This window comes from Sciurus vulgaris (assembly GCF_902686455.1).
Source record: "Sciurus vulgaris genome assembly, chromosome: 16".
Taxonomy (NCBI): Eukaryota; Metazoa; Chordata; class Mammalia; order Rodentia; family Sciuridae; genus Sciurus; species Sciurus vulgaris.
Window position 1 is genome coordinate 12,897,106 of NC_136477.1, and position 22,155 is coordinate 12,919,260.

At 47.3% G+C, this 22,155-nt stretch overlaps 1 protein-coding gene across 1 annotated transcript in view; it reads right to left on the bottom strand.

Annotated features, from left to right (window-relative positions):
- Positions 1-22,155, bottom strand: part of ADGRE3 (adhesion G protein-coupled receptor E3) — a 35,567-nt gene that overhangs the window by 5,194 nt on the left and 8,218 nt on the right. Inside the window, exons 4-14 of the mRNA XM_079115578.1 lie at positions 19,334-19,489; positions 17,744-17,781; positions 13,079-13,262; positions 12,034-12,159; positions 9,373-9,557; positions 8,014-8,181; positions 5,729-5,926; positions 3,559-3,794; positions 2,995-3,061; positions 2,720-2,811; positions 1,581-1,749 (exon numbers count right to left, since the gene is read on the bottom strand). Coding sequence (XP_078971704.1) covers positions 1,581-1,749; positions 2,720-2,811; positions 2,995-3,061; positions 3,559-3,794; positions 5,729-5,926; positions 8,014-8,181; positions 9,373-9,557; positions 12,034-12,159; positions 13,079-13,262; positions 17,744-17,781; positions 19,334-19,489 — 1,619 coding nt within the window. The remainder of the gene's footprint in view (positions 1-1,580; positions 1,750-2,719; positions 2,812-2,994; positions 3,062-3,558; positions 3,795-5,728; positions 5,927-8,013; positions 8,182-9,372; positions 9,558-12,033; positions 12,160-13,078; positions 13,263-17,743; positions 17,782-19,333; positions 19,490-22,155) is intronic.

Here is a 22,155-nt window from a genome sequence, read left to right on the forward strand (position 1 = left end):
CACAATGGAATATTACTCAGCCACAAATAAGAATAAAATTATGGCATTTGCTGGTAAATGGATGGAGTTGGAGAATATCATGCTAAGTGAAGTAGGCCAAGCCCAAAAAAACCAAAGGCCGAATGTTTTCTCTGATAAGTAGATGATGATACATAATGAGGAGAGGGTGGCAGGGTTGGGGAAGAGAAGAATGGAGGAACTTAAGATGGTGTAGAGGAAAATGGGGCAGGAGTGGGTGGGGGAAGGAGAGATAGTAGACTGAGACAGACAGTATTACCCTATGTATATATATGATTACATGAATGGTGTGAATCTACATTGTGCACAACCCCAGAAATGAAAAGTTGTACCCTATTTGTGAACAATGAATCAAAATGCAATCTGTAAAAATAAAAATTAAAAGAAATAAAATAAAGTGAGTGTTCCATGTAGAACTTACAGGTAAGTATGTCAATGTGGCAACCATACCATGTATTTTTTCTCCAGCTTTCTCACTTGTAATAGTCAGCTAATGCTACATAACAACCAATTTCAAAAAAATCTCAGTAGCTTAAACACAAATATTCACTCTTCTCACTCTTAGGTCTGCAGGTCTGTGGGGTTTGGCTGATCTTGCCTGGGGTCAGCGTGGCCTGGTTAAATTGGTTGAAGAATTTATGGAAAGTGGTATGGGAGCTTGCTTTATTCACTACCAGTTAGAAGTAAGACACCCTGTCTTAGCCTCAGGGTGGGCGAAGTGTCCCTTCCCCATTAGCTTTGGGCCTGGCCACCTGACTTGCTTTGTCCAGTGGAGCATCATGGAGGTGAAGTGAGCAGAATCACAGGCTTACAATGGCCCTGTGGGGGTAGCCCTGGCCTCTTTGTGACTTTGCCATTGTTAGGAGAAAAGCATGCTGGAGAACTGCTCCCAATTCTGCCTAAGTCTCAGGATGAGTTCAAGGAGTAGATGTGAATCTGATCTGCACCCTGGAACCAAGCCCTGCTGAGCCCCGCTGAGGTCACTGAACCCAAACCTTACCTGCCGACCTGAGGGTAAGAGGTAAATATTTGTGTTCATGCCACAGATTTTTGATGTTACCTGTTATGAGCATTAGCTGACTTGTGGTGGGAAAGCTGGATGAAAACCTACCTCCTTGATACAGCAATGATCTGCTTTCTGAAAGCCACTCATAAGTCAGGGGGTCTTATAATCAGTGACATTCTTCTTTTGTTCTTAGCTTTCTTGAGATAAAATTCACATATCACACGACTCATACATTCAACCTGTACAACCCAATGGCTTTTCATAAGTCCATGGGGTCCCGTAGCCCTCACCTGACACATACTTAGCATGCTTCCATCACCCAAGAAACACTCCAGAGCCATTGTACATTCCTGGTTCCTCCTCCACCCAACCCGTCCTCTCCCCAGTCAATGTTTACCTTCAAAAGCATTTTAAAGTAGATAAATTACAGGGTCTGTTCACATACTGACGACAAACTCATGAAAATTTAGAGACATGGAACTTAAATGCTCACTGAACTACACGTCTCCAAAGTTTTCACCAGTTTGAAACAACAGAGGAAGGGGTCAGCGTTTACCTGTTGGCTGAGGAGGCAGTACACCAGGAAGATGAAGAAGCCCTGAAGGCTGTTGACGATGGTGAAGAGGTAGGCCATGACCCGGTCTGCGGGACCCACCTGGAGGACCCCCAGACACCATGTGCAGCCCAGGATGAAGAGCTGAGCTGTTGCTTTGAGAGTCAGCATCCTGAGAGGGGTCAGAGATGGTGATGTCCAAAAGCTTGTAATGGACATGGACACCCTTTCAGGGTGGTTGTTAGTCGTGAGGACTCAGGTGAGATCACCAGCATTTAAATTCAATCCAGCACTTGCTAACTGTGTGACCTTGGACAAGTTCCTTCATCTTTTCATAACTCAGTTCCTGCATCTTCATCCTAGAGATGTTCCTGACTTACCACAGGGTTGCCTCCCATAAACTCATGGGAAGTGGAAAGTATCACTTAGTCAAAAAGGCACTTAGTGGGTTGGGGTTGTGGCTCAGTGGTGGAGCGCTTGCCTAGCACATGTGAGGCACGGGGTTCCATCCTCAGCACCACATACAAATACATAAATGAAATAAAGATATATCAACAACTAAAAAAAAAAAAATTAAAAAGAAAAAAAAATGCATGTAGTGGCCTTAAGCTATGGAACCCCTTTAGGCATCTTGTATCCTGTGGCAGAAACTGCCCATTTTTTCTTTCTCCTCTTTTTCTGTCCAGAGTTAGATGTCTTCTCTCTTTGAGTTTTATCAGGCACATGGCCGACAATTAGACTACATTTCCCAGCCTTCCTTGTAGTTGGGTATCACTGTGTGACCAAGATCAGCCAATGGGATGGCTTCTACGTCACCCAGAGGATGGTGGAGCAGCAAATCAGACAGAGCCTGAGTGCCCGGGTCGCTCTGTGGAGGAGAGCTTCTCCGCCAGCCCTGGGCTGCGGGAGTGATCAACTTCTTTCCCACTCTTTGGGAGGGTGGAGGGGGAGGGTCTTTCTCACCGCGCGGCTCAGCCCCTACTCTAGCTAATAGGAGTCCTCTTAACCGTGGCAGTGGATGGGTGCAGTGGCCCTGCTGTCCCCGGGAGTTGTGGACTGCCCCTGGGGGTGGATGTGCAGGAGGGCTGGGTGGGGGTTGCCTAGCGGAAAAGGCAGCAGGAAGCACCCCTGTCACCTCCTACCTTGTGTTCTGGATGGTCGACACCTCTCTGTTGAGGGAGGACAGTTTCTTCTTCAGAAGCCATAGGACGGAAACAAAAAACACTAAATTCACCTGCAGGAACAATACAGAGTACAAGTTAAAATCATCTATGGCGTCCGCTTCAAAGACTCACGGTTTTACCACCGGCGCATAGGATCCAACTGACAGCAGATGGAAAAAATCAAACCACACGATTGAGAAAATGCACTTCCGGTGGCTCCTCTTCAGTCGGGAACACTGGGGACGCATACTCACCAGGATGATGGCGCAGACGGGGCCGAGGAACCCCCAGATGAATCCCTGGTCCAGGCGGAGCCAGCAACTGGGACAATGGAAAGAGGGACCCAGAGAGATCAGAGCAAGCACAGACGTGGTCACGAAGTGACACCTTCCCTATCAGGGGGCATTCCCGACCGTCTCTGAAAGCTACCTGAAGACACTGGTGGCTTTGTGGCTTACTACTGTGCATTTTACTACTGTCCCGTTAAGCATTTTAGTAACAGTCCTGTTGCGATTTCACAGGATTGTGAAGTTGGGACAGCTGTCACCTTCATTTCGTAGACAGCTAAGTCTTGAGGACTGGAGGTCCCAGATTATGCGAGGGATAGAGTGGAGACTTAACCACAAAACCCTCTCCTTCCAGAGCCTTCTGAACTCTTGCCACCATCTTCAACCGTCTCACTGGAAACTAGGCTGAGGCTATTACACAGCAGAACGTGGAGCACGGTGGGTACCCTAGTCCAATCATCGCCCTGGACACCGCCTCTGAAGGGCCATCCTGGGAGGTGGCCAGGGGCACAGGGCGCGTGCAGCGCTCACCGAGCAGGTGTCCCGTAAAGGTGAGGCCTGGATGCCGCAGAGACGGCCACGATCACGGCAGGAACCCCGTAGCCCACCGGGAACCGGAGCCACTTCATGAGCTTGTTCACGCTGGCGTAGTTGACGACCGCCAGGTTCCGTGCCGTGAGGAAGAGGAACAGCCCCTCCAGCAGCATCCAGGTGAAGGAGGCCAGGTAGAGGTAGTGCAAGGCGCCCGCGACCACGGCGCACAGCACCTGGGGAGAGACCCCGGGGCGCCAGCTGGAGTGCGACCAGCGCGGGCTTGGGATTCAGAACACCTGACCTCAGACCAGGGGCATTAACCTAAGGATGATCATGGCCGAGGCCAGCGGGGGCCACCTTGACAGTGACCCCTGCAGCCAGACCCAAGACCCAAGGGTTGCAGGATAGCCACTGGACACAAGGTACTTGGCAGTAAGTTCTAGAACTGGTTGCCCCTGTGCAGTTGGCCCTTTAGACGGTCCTCTGAGACCACCACCCTAGCTCTACGTCTAGTGCATAGAGGTCACACGCTTATCATTTTACTGGTTTGTGGTAAGAACACTAAAAATTCACTCTTTGCAATTTTAAGACTATCATGCACTGTTAAAGTCACCATGTGTACAACAGGTCTCCTGAACTCATTCCTCTGATCTAACCAAGAATTTGTATCATTTGACCCAAGTTACTCTAATTAATAATAATGTATCTTCTCTCTCCTCCACTCCCCTCCCCTCACTGGGGGGTTGAAGCCAGGGTTTTGCACACACTAAGCCTGCTGCTCTACTGCCGAGGGACACCCCCAGAACCTTGCAGGTTTCAACTTGCTAAAACAGATTTTTTAGTGATAAGTGATAAATGGTAATTAGCCTGAATTGATCATTGTACAACGTAGACATGTATTGAAACATCACATTGTACCCCATAAGTGTCTACGATTATTATTTGTTAAATAAAAATAAAATCTGGAAAAAATTGCCATTTTGGCATAGGATTATTTTGAGCCAAAGGCAAGGAGATATAAAGTAGCAGATTAAACAACAACAACAACAACAACAACTAATAAACAACAAAAAAGCTCTCTTTCCCATTATCTGCTGAAAAATAAGACATAAATTTATATACTTATTCTGTGATAAGAACATTAAATAATCTAATATATAAAATATAATAAATTATTATATATATATAATATATTTTATAACAGGGATTGAATCCAGGGGCCCTTAACCACTGAGCTACATCCCCTGGCCTTTTTCATATTTTATTTTGAGACAGGGTCTTGCTAAATTGCTGAGGCTGTCTTTGAATTTGCAATCCTCTTGCCTCAGCCTCCTGAGTTGCTGGGATTACTGGCGTGAGCCACAGCACTGGGCCTTCAGTGATTTTTTTTTAAGAGAACATGATACAGTGTTACTAGCACTAGTGGCTGTTGCTCAATAGATCTCCTGAACTTACTCCTAAATGACATTTGTATCTTTGACCAACATCTCTCCAGCACCCCATTCCCCTCCTCCAGCCTCTGGTGATCGCCATTCCGCTCTACATAAATGAGATCACAAAGCCTTTGCCTCTCTGTGCCTGGCTTGTTTCATAGCATAACACCTTCCAGTTTCATCCATGTTGCCACAAATGTCAGAATTTCTTTCTTTTTTTACTTTTGAAAAAAGGCTGAATCATATGCCAGGACATAAATGCACAGGGGTGTCCTCTTCTCCTCTCTACCACAACAGGAGGAACAACAGTTGGTCACTGAGGACAACTTCAGATCCTCATCAGCCTGGGGCAGGAACCAGAGGAATCTACAAGGCAGACTTTCCCAAGGCGCCTTTATCCACTGTTCATTTCCTGTATGTGTGCCTTTCCACAAGTTACTACCCCTAGGGACTCTAAATTTCTCTTCCTTTGTCTTGTTCTCCAAAACCTGACTGTCTTGAGGATGCTGTGTTGACCAGAGTGAGAAGTGCTCAGTCCCTTGCTCTCTCCTTGGTAGTGAAATATCCATGGTAATAAACTTCTGGCTGCTTCTCTTGCTCATCTTTGTTATGGGAGGCCCAGCTGAGATCTCAGAGGGTAGAGGGAAAATCGTTTATCTCGCCTACAGACTGGTGCAGCCATCTCCGTGGGCTCAGCAGCCCCTGGGGCGGGCGGGGTGGGGACACCTAGGTACCTTGGGCTGGGTCCTGTCGATGGCGGTGAGGAAGAGCAGGTGGGCCAGGAGGAGGCAGAGGGAGAGCTGCAGGTGCAGGGAGGTGCTGGTGTTCTGGATGGCTCTGCACAGGAGGAAGGTGAGCACCGCCAGGACCAGGCACAGCAGGGAGACAGCCAGCCCCACGCAGGTGATGACATGCAGCGTGGGGTCGTCCTCCTGGTCAGAGGAAGGAGCCTTCACAGTCGCTGCCCTGCTCTGGGGTTCTGGTCCCCCCTCATCCCTGGACCAGGACATCCCATGCTTAGGCATGATGTCTGCCGGCAGGTGGGAAGCCTCCTCCAGACCACCCTTTTCTGCTCTCAGCTTTACTGAGGCCTGCCTAAGATGCAGAGCCGACCTGTTTATCAGTGACATTGGCAGCATTTGGACACATGCCTATGAAGGGTGGCTGAACACACCACCCCAAGCATATCATTTTGGCATAAGCACTATTTTGAGCTAAAAGCACTACCTTCCCTCAGCACCCCCCTGAAAAAAACCCAACAAATCCCCCCAAACCAGAAGGTGCAACAAAAACCACTCTGACTTCCTCTTTTTCTTCCTGAAAAGGAAGAGACAAAACCTCCATATGGAAGATGCTTTCCCTATATCAGGTTGCAAAGGTGACATTCTTATCACAAGAGAAGTTGAAGTGAAGAAAATTCTGCAGAGCAAGCCTGCTTGGCTTCTTCCTGGTCTTCTCCATCTAGTTGACCCACTGCCCTAGTTCAAGCTCCTGTGCTTTGTCAGACATTTAGAACTCACTGCTGTTCGTCCAATTCAATAGGCAGGGTCCAAACTTATGATGGTTTGACTGAGAGTTTCTTGATTTTATTATGGTGCAAAAAAGTGCTACGCATTCAGTAGAGAGTTATGTTGAGTTTTGTGATTTTCCTGGGCTAATGATATGATGTAATATTCTCTTGTGATACTGGACAGCAGCAGGGAGAGCAGCTTCCAGGCAGCCCCTGTGACCGCAGTACAGAGAATGCTCTGCAGTGTGCTGTGCTGTCAAGGTGGGATGTTCACTAGGGGAAGTGGATTCAGTGCATTTTTGACTTCATGTTATTTTCAGTTTAGGATGTTTTTTTGGGTTTTTGAATCTCTCCTTATGAGAGTTTCCATGACTTGTGATATTTTCTAATTATTGTCATTACTTTGACAAAACTTGTGTACATTTATGGTGTACAACATGACCTTTTGAAATATGTATGCATTGTGGAATGGCTAAATTGAACTAATCAGCATATGCATGAGGTCATATACTTGCCTGTTTTGCTTTTATTGGTGCATTAGAATTGTACATAATAGTTGGGTCCATTTTGACATAATGCATGGAATTTAATGTACTCTGTTTCAGATCCATTGCCCCCTTCTCCTCCTGAACCCCTCCCCCATTTCCCTTCTACTCTTCTGGTCTATCTTGCACTCATTTATGTATTTTTAAAAATATTTTTAGTAGTAGATGGACAATACCTTTATTTCATTTATTTATTTTTAGGTAGTGATGAGGATCAACCCTGGTGCCTCACACGTGCTAGGCAAGTGCTTTGCCACAGAGCCCCAGCCCAGCTCTCCTTTATGTGTTTTTAGTTGGTGCTTTATAGATACATAAAGGTGGAATTCACTATGGTGCCTGTATATATGCACAAAGCATAGTTTTGTCAAATTCACCAGAGAAGTTGAATCTGAGAAGTTGAAGCACGTGTCCAGCATTTTCTCCCTTTCCTGTCCCTCCTCCCTTCCCCTCAAACTCCTCTTCTCTGCCAATCTTCCCCCTGTCTTTATGATACCTGACCCTTATTCCCCGCCACCCGCCAAAGTGACAGGGCTAAGGGACCACAGACTGAAACCTCGGAAGCCAGGAGCTGAAATAAATCTTTTCTCCTTTACATTGATTTTCTTAGGTATTTTGTCACAGCAACAGGAAGCTGACTAACACAGCGAGGAATCGACCAATCCTGAACTGAAAACATTCAGAAAAAAAATTGCATCTGTATTAAACAGGTACAAGCTTCTTGTTTGGCCATTATTCTCTCAACAATAGAGTATAACAACGATGTGCACAGCATTTCCATTGTATTAAGTGTTGTAAGTTATTTAGGCAGGATTTAAAATATGCAGAGGATGTGGGTTGGTTCTGTGCCAATGCTATGCCATCTTAGGGACTCAGGCATCCATGGGCTTTGGTGTCTGCGTGGGGTTCCCCATGAGTACTGAGGGACGACTGTCCTATGGGGAAGAGTTGAATGCTGACATCGTACCTGGCTGGTGAAGGCCATGAGGACAGCAAAACTGGACAGGTGCGTGGAATTGCAGATGGTGTGACTTTGGTTCACGTGTGCGAGGAGACAGCCATCCCTGGACCAGTGGCCACCCTCCTCTGTGACCTTCCAGTAGACACAGAAAGTCTTTTTGCTGCTGGGGTTCATCTGAAAGCAGAATAAGCTCATTGTCTTCCTCCTCCGGAGGGGTGAATCTCAGTGTCTGTCCAGGCTAGTGTGCCACGGGAAGGCTCATGGGTTAGGAGCCACTCAGGTGACGTCTATTTAAAACTCACCATTAACTGACACCTGGTAATTATACATATTTATGGGGTCCACTGTGCTCTTTTTGTGGTAGTGGGGTTGAACGCAGGGACTCTATCCCTGAAATACGTCCCCAGCCTTTAAAAACATTTCATTTGAGGCAGGATTTTGTTCGATTGCACAGGTTGACCTCGAATTTGCAATCCTCCTGCTCCAGCCTCCTCAGTAGCTGGGATTACAGACATGGGTCATTGCACCTGACCATGCTGTACTTTTTGGGTCTATCTATCTATGAATATATACACACACACATACATATATACACACATATTCATATGTATAATATATACATATATTCAAGGATATGTATTATACATAGAATAATATATATCTCTCTATATAAACATATATAAACATAATATATGCATATATATTTGTATATTAAATATACATTTATATGTATATTATATATACATATCCTCAAATATATATCATTTCTTTTTGGTGAGTGTATTAAAAGTCTTGGCTTCCAGCTATTTTGAAATATAGAGTTTATTACTGTTATCCTTATTAACCAAACTCACCCTCTTATGTAATAAAATGCTGGAACTTACTTCCTTCTGTAACTGCAATCTGTGCTGTGACTGACTTTCCCCACCCTCTTGTCGTGCATGCGTGGATCCAGCCAACCTCAGGTGGAAAAGATTCAGAAAAACTTGGCATATGTATTGAACCTGCCTGAAGTTTTTTCCCTTAGCGTTCCCTAAACGACACACCCGCTCCTTCCCTGGCATTCCCACTGGATTGAGTATTATAAGTCACTGAGAGATGACGGGCACCTGGCTCGGCAAACACCACACAGTTGTGCAGAGGCCGGGGGGCACCCTGGCACCCAGGCCCACAGACGCGAAGACGGGGCTGTGCAGGCCCTGCGGTTGCAGTTCAGGCCTGCTGCATTTCAGTGACCCACAACTGCCCTCTGTACTTGGGGCTACCATACTGGACAGGGAGACTCTGCAGCTGCTGGGCGGGGGCTGCATGCAAGTTGGTTTAGGTTCAGAACAACTGTCCGGGGCAGTTGCAGCTTCCACTCACCTTCAAGTGCTGGAAGGTCAGGGTGACAGACTGGGAGAGGGACGCAGTCCTCCTGGGTGCCACCGCAGCACTCACTACCTGGGAGTTCAGGTACAAGGGATTCTTCTCGTCCGCCTCTTCAAAAAAGGTCGCATTGAGGATGTTTCCCAGAGAAGTGTAGGAGATAAAAGCCACTGCGCTGGGACCTGAGCAAACGGAAGTGGAGTCTTTAGGGGGACAGCGTGGGCTGGGGAAATGCCCAGTGTGGAGTGCTTGCTTATTATGCAAGGCCTTGGGTTCAATCTGCACCACCATAAAAAATAATTTGGGAGTGTTCCATTCCCATTGACCTTTTGCCATTCTCTGAATATCCCAGGCATGTTGCTGCCTCAGGGCCTTTGTACTGGCTCTGTCTGTCACCTTAAATACTCTTCCCCCAGAGAACGGCATGGTTGGTTCCTGGTATTCTTCAGGTTTTGGCTCAAACATCACCTAATCAAGGCTTTCATGGATCACGTACAGAACAGTTCCTCCCCACGGTCACTCTTATCCTTCTTTATTGTTCCTAAAAGCACCCAACAAATTATGTCCCTTTACGTAAGTAGTGGACTATCTCCCTTAATGACACCTTGAGCACCGAGGTTGTGCGTGTGGTATCAGCACACATCTGTTGAATTAAATGAGCACCTACTGTTGGTCTGTTTTGTGTTGCTATAACAGAGGATGAGAGACTGGGTAATTTATAAAGAAAAGAAATTTGTTTGGCTCGCAGTTCTGGAGGGTGAGAAGTCCAAGGGCATGATGTCAACATCCGCACGGCATCTAATAAGGGCCTTCTTGGTGCCTCATCCCATGCTGGAAGAGGAAGGGCAAGAGAAAGCCTTCAAGAGGTGGAGCTTGCACACTCAGGTCTCTCTTCCTCTTCTTAAAAAGCCACTAATCCTATGATGGGGCCTCAGCCTTCTGACCTCATCCAATCCTTCCCAAAGGCCCGCCTCCAAATACCAACATGGGAATCTGGGGATTTACTTTCCAACACATGAACTTTGGGGGTACGCATGCAAACCACAGCACCCACAGCTTCCTTGTGATACAGGGCCGTGGGGGTGGGTCAGGGTGGCCTGCATTAGTTACAGGTTAAGCCATTGATAGCTCCTGTTGGGTCTGAGTGTATTCCCCAAAATTCATGTGCTGGGAATTTAATCCTCCATGCAGTGGTGGTGGGGGGTGGGCTTTCGGGGGGTGGTGTTTGGGTCACAAGGGCTCTGCCTGCACGAACGCGTGAGGGACACCGTAAAGCGCTTGTTAGAAGGGTGTGGTCTTCTCCCGCCCCTCCTCTTCCACGATGGAACCACTCAGCCGCAAGGCCTGCACCTGCTGCCTGTGCATTGATCTTAGACGCCCGGCCTTCAGAACCGTGACACGCGAATTCCTGTTCTTTATAAATTACCCAGGCTCAGGGATCCTGTTGGCGGCAACCCAAATGGATGAAGCCAGACCCTATTTATTAGGCCGTGGCCATCATAATTAAATGGGAAGTAGAGGGGAAATATTCTTGCCAAAACTGGAAGTTATGCTAACACAATCCAGTTTTTGTTTTTTTCTTGAAAACTCAGAAAATCTGATGTCCCTGGGACAATGAGTCGCGAGCCACTGCTTTCTGTGTAAGCTGTAGAAGCTGCTGTGGGGACCCCGGCCCACAAGTGGGTTCTACAGCAAGCGGCCGAGCCTTTGCCGCGGAGCCTTCCCCGAGTGAAGGTGTGTGGCCGCAGACAGGGTGGCCGGAGGGGCCCGTTACCACCCAAGAGCAGACCTCAAGCAACGGTGGACCAGAGCAGGGGGTCAACTCCTCTGCCGCCTGCCTAAGTGGGTGGGGCCCCTTGGGTCGCAGGGGAAGGACACGCCCCAGCTCCCCCACCCCCACCAGTAACCTGATCACTCAAATACCCTGACAGGTTGCCTTTGCTTAGCGGTCATTTCTCTCTTCCCTACACCATGGTGCCTAGATATTTGGTCAAACACCCATCTGGATATTGCTGCAGAGATTTTTTTTAGATGAGATTCACATTGAGACTTTGGGTAGAAGCAGATTTCCCTCCGTGAAATGTGGGCGGACCTCATCTAATCGGTTGAAGGCTTTAGGAGAAAACAGACGGAGGACTGCAAGCAAAGGGGAATTCTGCCTCCTGACTCTCTTTGGATCCAGCTGCAACATTAGCTCTTCCTGGGTCTCCAACTGGCCTGCCCACTCTGCTGATTTTGCACTGACCGGCCTCTGTCATCATGGGAACCAGTGCCTTAAAGTCTCTTCTCTGCAACACCCATGCACATCCCCCTTGGTTGGGTTTCTCTGGAGATTCCCGACTAACATACCCATGGTGTTTTCTGGTATCATTTTCCAAATAGACTCCCTACGTTTGTTCACGCAGGGTCTGCTTTTGGGTGAATGCAAACCAAGACACAGGAAGGGTTCACCCCCACCCCCACATGGCAAAGAAGTCTTTCCCATGCTGCAGAACAGAAAGGGTCCAGTTGGGGAAGATGACATTTTATATTTTTGAAAGGAAAAAAAACTGGACTGGCCAGGCCTGAGGGTAGCAAGCCCATCGGGGAGGGGCCTGCCAGACACCCTTCCCCAGGACCTGCCCAGGCCCTGCTCTGAAGGGCCCTGACTGGCCTCACCTGTACCTGGTGGCCGTCCCTGGATGACGTCCTTGCAGTGGATGTCCACGGAGTTCATCTGGGAGTGTAAGCGGAAGACCTTTCTTTCTTCAGAGCAATTGTCTGAAACCACTCGAGTTTCAACAGCTGGTGAGGGAGCAAGGGTCAAGTTCACTGATGTTATAAGAAACTTTAAAAGTTGCAGTGGGCTGGGGCGTCGGTCAGTGGTAGGGTGTTTGCCTAGCATGCACGGGATCCTGGGTTGGATCCCAGCGCCTCCAAAATATTACTTTTAAGTCAAAATTATAGGCTCAACACCAACAAATAAATTACTTTTAAGTCAAAATAATAAACCCGGGATTGGAGACCATTGTCTATTATTCTTTCTCATTTTCAGTACTGGGTATTGAACCCAAGGGCACTTTACCACTGAGCTACTCCCCAGACCTTTTTTATTTTGTGACAGGTCTTGCTAATTTGCTAAGGCTGGCCTTGAGCTTACAATCCTCATGCCTCAGCCTCCGGAGTCGCTGGGATTATAGGTATGCGCCACTGCATCTGGCTTAAATCTATTTTTTTGGTACCACGGATTGAACCCAGGTGTGCTTAACCACTGAGCCACGTCTCCAGCCCTTTTAAAATATTTTTTTTAAGGGACAGGGTCTCGCTAAGTTGCTTAGGGTCTTGCTAAGTTGCTGAGGCTGGCTTTGAACTTGGGATCCTCCTGCCTCAGCCTCCTGAGCTGCTGGGATTTCAGTATCCTTGTAAAGCAGCTTTATAGAGGTGTAATTGCAGCCCAATAAGCTGCACACATCCAAGCACACAAGTTGTTGATTTCTACGCCTGTGAAGCCACCACACGATCATGGCGATGAGGACATTTCCATCCCTGTCATCCGTTTCTCCAAATGTCCTCCTGTCTTTTTGTCATCCTTTCTCAGCCTTCTTTCTCTCTCTGCAGACCAGTCTGCATTTCCTAGCAGGGCACGTGCAGTGCAGTCTTTAATGACTCCACCCAGACCCCGCTGGTGAGCCGGTCCAGAGTGTTCCATTCCTTATTGTCTTACCCACAGTACTGTTTTGGACTTTCTGGATTTTTTGACCCGGGGCTCTCAAGGCAGCTTCTAGAACTTTCGATTCCACATTCTGGAGGATAGATGAGGCTGTGGATGCGACTTCTTGCTTGCCTCCAGTTCCCCAGAGAGTCTGATTGGTGAGAAGTGACTTGAAGGTATTGACAATCTGTTGCAGCTTTGAAGACAGAAATAATTTTTAGAAAATGGTAGATCTCATATCCAGGAGGAGAGTGGAAAGCAGGCTCTGGAGCCAGAGGACCCAGGTTCAAATCCTGACCGCACCATTCAGTCCTGCTGTGTGACCTTAGGCAAGTCTCCCAATCCTGTGCCCAAGGCAGACACAGGAACTTATAGAGGTTGTTTTTGGCTGTTGTTGTGTGTGTATTTTAGATTAAATGAGTTATGAGATGCTTCTGTGCTTTCAGAATAGTGTTTTTGCCTGGTAAACACCATATAAAGGATAGGGATCTCTGTAGTGGTAAGTTCGTTAGAAACAGATCAGTGATTCAACTGGGGGTGCATCTGCTCCTTCCCCCGACGTGGAGGCCTTTGCCAGTGGTTAAGGAAACTTTTGTTCCTTACGAGGGGAGGTTGCTGCTGGCATCTCGTGAGCAGAGGCCAGGGATGCTGCTCAACACCTCATGAAACCCAGGGCCGCTGCCCACTATTGGGCCTGACCCAGTCCCCAGTGCCAGTAGCACCAAAGCTGAGACACCCTGAATCAGAGTCACAGCGCAGGAGCACTCTGACTGGCCCTTCCAAACCAAGGGCTGTGTCTGCAGTGGCGCTGTGACTGGACAGCTGGAACGCTCGCTTGAGGATTCTGCGGCTTGGTTCCCCATGTGGCGATGTTGGGAGGTGCTGGGGACCTTTAAGAGGTGGGGTCTAGTGGGAGGGCCTTCAGTCACTGAGGGCAGTGCCCTCGGAAGGCGATTATGGTCGTTCTTGTGAGAATGAACTCTGATAGGAGAAAATCTGACCTCTGAATTGCTCTCTGGCTTCCTGTTTGGGATTGTGACTGCCCCCCAAACACTCTCTCTCTCTGTCTCTCTCTCTCTCTCTCTCTCACACACACACACATTGTGACATCAGCCATCATGACGTCTTCACTGGAGCCAAGCTGACACCAACTCCATGGACATCTAGAACTAAAAAAAAAACCTCTTTTCTTCATAAAATTAACCTGTCTCAGGCATTTTATTATAGTAATGAGAAAATTAATACAGATGGCTAGCCAAGAAATGTGCTGGGGGAAAAAGGAAGGGCCAAAGTGAAAATTTAAAAATTGCAACAGAAGTGATTTGAAAGACAATTTTTTTTTAAATGCTGAATGCCTCGCCCTGTATCTTTTTTTTTTTCACATAAGGGAGTTTATTAAGCAAACAAAGTGTCTCCCTGCAGGGTAAGAGAGAAAATGATAGGAAAAGAAAGGGAAAGAGAAAGGGCGTGAGCAAGAAAGAGTATGAAAAGCGAGGAGGAGAAAGAAAGTGAGTCAGGGGGAGAGAAAAGCCTCTCCCTGTATCTTTGTAGTCAAAATATGGTCCTTGGAGGAGCAGCATCACCTGGAAGCCTGTTAGGAATGCAGAATCTCAAACCCCAGCCCAGGTACACTAAATCCAAACCTGGCTTTACCAAGCTCTCTAGGGGATTCCTGAGTGCATTAAGGACCATCAGTGTAGGGACTTTTCTTGCTTACAGGTCTTTCTCAGTAAGTGGATAGAGATTGGCAAAGAGTAGCTGCTCAATAAATGCTCCTAGGATGAGTGGATGCTCTTAAGAGAGAAATGCTATCACACCCACGTGTCAAGAGCAGAGCGATAAATAATCATGAAAGACAAATGCTGCACCATCTCCCTGTGGAATCTAAAAACGTTGATCTAAACATTAACTGCAACGTTGAAGTTGAGGTTAGAGTAGTGGTTACTAGAGGCAGGGTGGGGAGGTGAAGGGATGGAGCAAGTTTGATCAGTGGCACAGAGAGCTAGGAAGGAGTTCGGGTGCTCTGTGGCGAGGCAGAGTGGATATAGTTAATAACAACACACTGAAGAGGGAATTTTAGTATCCATAAAAGAACGGTGAGTTTACGGTGGTGCATGTGCTAACTACCTACCCTGCATTGATCCCTACCTGGTGTACCTGTGCATCAGACCATCAGTGCCTCATTGCATCTCATAGACACCTACACAAGTTATGTGTCAATCAAAGAATGAAATAAAAAGAAAGGATTGGAGGAACTCTCAGAATTGAGGTTCAAATAAATCTTTTTAACATTTTTCTCTTTTTGTTCAATGAGTCTTCATGAAAATTCAGAGTATTTTTTTTTTTTATCCCTTCTGGAAACAGGGTCTCACCAAGTTCCTGAGGCTACCTCAGCCTCCCACGTGGCTGGAATTACAAATGTGCACCTGCTTCGAGCCAAGTTTTCTAGGTGAGGAGTGGCCTCCCATTTCCCGCCTGATACATAAAATGCATCGTTCTCCTCTAAACGGTGGCAAAAGTCTTCTTAGCTTAACTCACTTGCACCGAGTAGGTGCTGAATTATTTTCCCTTCAGAAATACTACTGGAGTTCTAATCCAACTAGATGACTTTTTTATTTGGAAAAGCATTTTTAAGTGAAATTTGCATAACCTGAAATCCATCACTTTAAGGTGAACATGTCAGTGGTGCGGACACTCGGGATGTGCAGCTCTCTCTCTCTCCACAATTCCAAAATATTTTTACCACCCCCAAATGAGTCTCCATACCCTGTGTTCCCTACTTTCCCTCCTCCAGTCCTGGGCAACCATCCATCCTCCTTCTGTCCCTGTGAATTTGCTTGTTCTGGACATTTCTAACCTTTTGTTTTTTTTTGGGATGAGGTCTTGCTATGTGGCCCAGGCTGGACCTGGACTCCTAGGCTTGGGTGGTCCTCCCACCTTGGCCTCCAGAGTAGCTGGGACTATAGGCATGCGCCACAGCACATGGCTAGACATTCATGTAAATGGAGTCATCCAATATGTGACCTTTTGCATCTGGCTTTTTTCTTGCTTTGGTTGGGGAGAAGTGCTCTACCTTGGAGCTACACCTCCAGCCCTGAATCCGGGGTCTTTACTGAGCACAACGTTTAAAGTTTCTTCCACCGTGCAAGCATGCATAAGGCCTTGTTTCTCCGTGGTATATAGTATTCCACTGTCTGTATAGCTCACATTTTGTGTATTCATTTATTCACTGATGGACCTTTAGGTTGTTACCCCGTTCTGGCTATTGTGGGCAGGGCTGCTGTGAACAGAATGTGAGTCCCAGTTCTCTTGGGTATCTGCCCCGGGGTAGAATTGTCAGAGGGCGTGGCAAGTCTACGTTTAGCTTTTTAAAGGAACTGATGATGCAGTTTTGTAACACAATGTTCCTGTGATTATCTGATTACTGATGTGCTCACTACTTCAAGGGGTACTCTTTGAGCTCCTAATGGAAGCGTGGTATTGTTTCTGCCCACAGCTGGGGGGTGATGATGGAGTGTGATCACACATCCTGTGACCATCACTGGTCTGGTGGAGACAGCAGGGGCAGCATGGGCGTAATGTGCAGTCTGGTCACGCTGCACTAAGTACTTTGCGTACATTATTTCTTTTGATCTTCCCAAACACTGGGGGAGGTGGGTGCCATTAACAACCCATTTCACAGGTGAGTAAATCAATGAGAAGGCAATGGTTGGTTTTGCGTGTCAACTTGACTGGGCCCTGGGGTGCCCAGGTATTTGGTCAAGCACTCTTCTGGATGTCTTTGTGAGCGTGTTTCTTTGGATTGAATTAACATCTGAATTTCTAGATGGAGCAAAGCAGATGACCTTTCTGAATCCCATGTGTAAAAAGTTAAATTATAAATACTTGTTCGTAGGAGCACGAGTTCACATAGTCAAATTGTGAGACAACTTAAAGATGCATCAGCAAATGAAGGCATAAGCAAATGGGGGGCCTCATCCAATCACTGGGGGCCTGAATGGAGCCAAAAGGTGAGTAGGAGAGAATGTCCTCCTACCCGATGGCCTTGTCCTGGGATGTCGTTTCCCGCCATGGACTCAAATGGGAAAGAGTGGCTCTTCTGAAGACAGCCTGACCACCCTTGAACTAGAAAAATATCCATCTGCTTTCCTGGTGTCCAACTTGCAGCTGCAGATCCCCTGACTGACAGACTCCAATAATCATGTGAACCAGTTCTTGATAATGAACTGCTAGCTCTCTATGCATCTACTCCCTATCACCTGTCTATATCTTGCTGTCTTATAATAGTATTGTAAACTAATACTATGTAATATGAAAACATTATATATATAATTGTATGTAATATTATATAATTAATATATAATGCATAATTAAATCATATATAATTAGTAATGGATAGCAGTACTATTCTAAGAATATAATTATAATATATAGTGTAATTAAATCATATATAATCGTACTATGTCCTATGAGAATATTATATAATACATAATAAAATATGGTGCAGTATAATAGGTCATTACATAATGCACAATTATGACGAGGTAACATCACATGATCATACATAATATAAACATCTTGCACTAACCCCCCTCCACATGCTAACTGTGGGCTTTGTGGATATCAGTCACCTGATTTTTATAACCTGGCTAGTTTCCAGGGTTGGCCTTCACTCACCTCTGTGTGGCCCTTGGCTGGCTTTGAGGAGGTGGTCCCTGCAAAGGACACAGAGAGGTGTTACTGGAGGAAGGAAGAGTGAGGGGTGGGCTGGCGGCTCTGCCTCTGCAGCTCGGGGTTCACACTCATGCTCACCGACAAGTCTGCTTGCTTATTTGGGGCTCACAGAGTGATGTTTAACTGGGTGATTTTGTGCCCCAGGGGACATTGGTGAAGTTTGAGGACGTTCTGGGGGTCACAACCTGGGTGGATAGTACTGGACTCTAGTGGGCGGGGCCAGGATGCCACTCAACATCCTACAGCATCAAGGCGGCCCTGGGCAGGAAGAGCCATCAGAGCCCGACGCCACGTGGCTTCCACAGAGGCGCAGGCGCCATGTTGTTCAATTCGGTTTTGTCTGGAAGTTATAACTGAAATGGTCAAGGAAATGGAAAATTAGAAGCCTCAGATTTTTAACGTCATCCTGGCTGAGAATGATAATGATGTGACAAGAAAGATCTTTGCCCTCTTTAGCAAAGGGACTCAGCTGAAAGCCAAGACACAGAATAAATGCAGATTTAAAGCATCCAGTTTGGACTCTCAGCTATGGATGAAGACCTTGGCATGCTGCCTGTAGCTGCTGAAGGCGAGCACCTCTGTCCTACAAAGATGGGGCTGGCAATGTGACCTACCTGTTACCATAGGGCTGAGGTGAGGTCTATGGTTTTCAGCAGAGTCTATTTACTAAGGGTGAAGGGCTTCCCTGTAATATCGATGGCTTTGTCTGAAGACTTCAAGATCACTGACTTACCACCTAATGGGTGTTTGTTCTAGGAAACCATACTCATTGAGAAAAATGTGACTGCCTTTCCCAAGAATGCAAAGTCTTGTGCTTACCAGCCCTACTGGATTTATGCATATAGACTTTCCCCATCTAGGTGGTTTTCATGGGAAGAGTTATGCTTATAGAATATGGAATCTGGGCACAGATCCAAGGGTGGGCACATGACTTAAACTGGAACAATTTGCCCATTTTCAGAGAATCTGCAAGTGGGTTAGAGAGAGAGTTCATTAGTCTCTCTTGGCTTGGAGAAATAAGCAGGGTAAGACTTGGAGCTGTGGATGGTCATATTTTCTGTGCTGTGGTCTAGGAAGCAGAGCCAGCCTTCCAGGAAAGAGAAGAAAGGAACAGACACAAGAAGATGCATCTGAGGGTAGGGGGAGCATGCTCCTGGTGTAGAGTCACCAGCTCTAGTTCATTTCACGATTCCAGCTGCACTCTTGTCCTGGAGTCCCTTGCATGCCCATGCGTTTATATAAACCCATATTTTCTGCACATGTTAGCCTGAGTTAGTTTCTCTTCCTTGCAGGTCAACGGATTCTGTCTCAGTCACCGCCGTCCATTCCCCCCATCTCCAAACTACCCTTGCCCTCCTGACTCCACTATTTCTCTGAACTTGAACTCCCTCCTTCTCTTTGTTCTCTTCTTTCCATCTCTTTCCAGGAAATAGAAACATTTCCCGGTCCCACAACAAGAAAATCTTTTTTTCCTGCAGTGTTAGACTCAATGAGATGTGAGGAAGGGTGATGAGAGGACAAGAATTGGCTTACTGTGACAAGTGTTCTCACTGGAATTGTTGAATCGTGCATCTCCAGAGAGAAGCTCATAGCCAGGCACACAGCGACAGTAAAAACTTCCTTCGATATTCTGACATTCAGCATTTAAGCCATAGTATATGCTAATGGGTGGTTTGCATTCATCGATATCTGAAAGACAAAGGAAAAATTTGGCCATTCATCCAATGAACATTGATTGAGCACCTACTATGTGCCAGAAGTTGTGCCTTTCCCCCCAGGCTCTGTCCTGGGTATCTGAGATAAATTAGTTGAGGTAGTGGTTATCTTTGTTCCTTCTTTGTTGATTTTGCTTGAGTACTTTGAGAATTAGACATTGAGGCAAGGATTCAAGTGCAAGCACTTTATTTGGAAGTTGATCCCAGGGAACACTGAGAGGGAAGTGGTTAAAAGAGAAAGAAGAGGGAAGGCAGAAGATGGAAGGGATGTTATTTGGCAAATTTCCATAGTGGGCAACTGGGGCTCAGTTCCTTGGTGAACCTCTGGGAGGCGTTGTAGAGCACGCATGTCAGCATTAGATGCTCCCAGGAAGCAGCCAGCTTTTCTGCCTTTTCTGAGTGGGGCCTGAGTGGCCTCCAGTATCCAGAAAAGACCTCATATTTGGTATGTGAAGGAATGGGGAATGTCAAGGTTACATATGCTGGATACTGACCCTGCCTGCTGTCGAAGACTGAAGTCCCAACCTTGGTACCTGTGAGTTTGACCTTGCCTGGAAATAAGGCTTTAGGTTGTGGCGGGCACAGTGGCGTGTGACTGTAATCCCAGCGGCTTGGGAGGCTGAGGCAGGAGGATCATGAGTTCAAAGCCAGCCTCAGCAAACTTAGGGAGGCACTAAGCAACTCAGTGAGACCCCATCTCTAATAAAATATTAAAAAGGGCTGGGGATATGGCTCTGTGGTTAGGTGCCCCTGGGTTCAATCCTCAGTACCAAAAAAAAAAAAAAAAAAAAGGAAAAAAAAAGGAAAAAAAAAGTCGGGGTTGTTAGGAGGGATTCCAACATGACTGATGTTCTTCTAAGAAGAAAATGCCGTGTGAAGACAGAGACACACAGGGAGAAGGCCGTGTCAGGGCAGAAGGGACCGGAGTGAACCAGTGACAAGCCCAGGAATTCCAAGGATGGGTGGCTGCCACCAGAAGACAGGAGACAGGCCTCCCTCTCCCAGAACCTTTGGGGTGTGGCCCTGCGGATGCTTTGATTTCAGACTTCTCGTCTCCAGGACGGGAAGTTTTGTGGTTCCAGGCTACCTGGCTTGTGCTGCTTCGTTGTCACAGTCCCAGGAAATGAACGCACCGTCCTTCATGTGGGAGGCTTGCCTCCCCGAGACCGGGCCAAGTGAGAACATTCTGGAGGGAGGTAGAGAGAAAAAGGGATGGATGGCCGACAGGAGAGAGGGACGAAGAAAGAGGGAGAGAAAGACAGGCTGGACTGTCAGAGAACAAGCTCTCTTGGAAGTGGCTCCCCTGTCTCAGTGGACATCGCTGGGCTGGAGATGATACTCCTGGCCATGTCCTTCCAGAGCGCCTGACTCACGGAATTATGAGAAAAACAAAACGGTGGATTGAAGAGTCATGGTTTTGGGGTATTTTAAAAATGCCCCAATAGGTAGCAAGAACAATCATATTTTCATGAGTGGAGAAAAGGTCAAAGGATGGAGATTGCAAGCTGTCTCGTTTTGTTCCTCCTGAAGATGTTTCTCAGAACTGTACTGTGTGGATGACCACCTTGGCAGGCTCGGAGGTGAAACAGAGGGATGGACAAGTCTGGTTTGTGCAATCCATGTGACATATTCCTGGCTGAGCTGGGGACTTTTCCTGGCTCCTAAGGCAGGCTGGGCTCCATGCATTAACAAGGTCTTAGAATCAGATGGAAGCATTCTAGTGCTTTGGGTGGGGTTTTCTTCTCTCCTTCTGTGTCAGCTATATCTCTGTTTCTCCCAGGTCTACCATTCCTGGGTCTGGGTGGAAGAGAGCCCAGGTGTCTACAGGAGAACCCACTTAACACTGCCTCCATGGCGGGCTGGGTGGACATTTGGAAATGTGTTCCAGGACACCCAGGGCAGGAAACCGAAAGCAGGGTCCTGCAATGAACTTCTATCAGGGAGATGTGAGTTAGGGCTGGAAGCGGGCAAGTAAGAGAGGAAGGATTCATCTGGAGAGAGCCGATGCCGTGCGGCAAGTGCCCCCCACTTACCACCCAAGAATGGAAGTGTGTGGGTTGTTCCTCTTCTCCACTGGAGAGAGGAATGGAGGTTAAGGAGTCCACCAAGCTTGCTACTCCTTGCATTTTGTGGGGACCAAATTGATTGGCAGCTACTTCCCTCTGAAAAATCTAAAGAGTGAGCCACTGGCTTGTGATAGGGTAAGGAAGATGCATCTAGTGCATGTGCCCATTCCCTAATCCATGGACTACAGGTAGGCGATGTTTCCACGTAACTGGAGGAGAGTCGGGCGTGGAGATTGCCGGCTCGTGGAGGGTACCTGGAAATGGAGGGTTCCCAGGAGCCCCCCATGGTGAGGAAGGTGCGGGGAAGAATTTGCTGTTGTCAAGATGGTTGCAGGAGAGTGGTTTTGGGAGGGAGGCCTGGTCTCCAAAGGTCCCGCAAGGTTCACCTTGCAAGCGTCTGCTCTGTCTCAGGAACAGAGAAGCCCAGCCCCGACCGGAGCAGGAGTCAGGTGGAGACGCCTTCTCTCTCTCTCTCCCTCCAGGGTTTCTTTTCTATCAAGATTCTGGGACTAAGTGCTAAGTGGGGGAAAGAGAAGGGAAGCCAGGGCCACCGGCTGTCCCTGACCACAGGCTT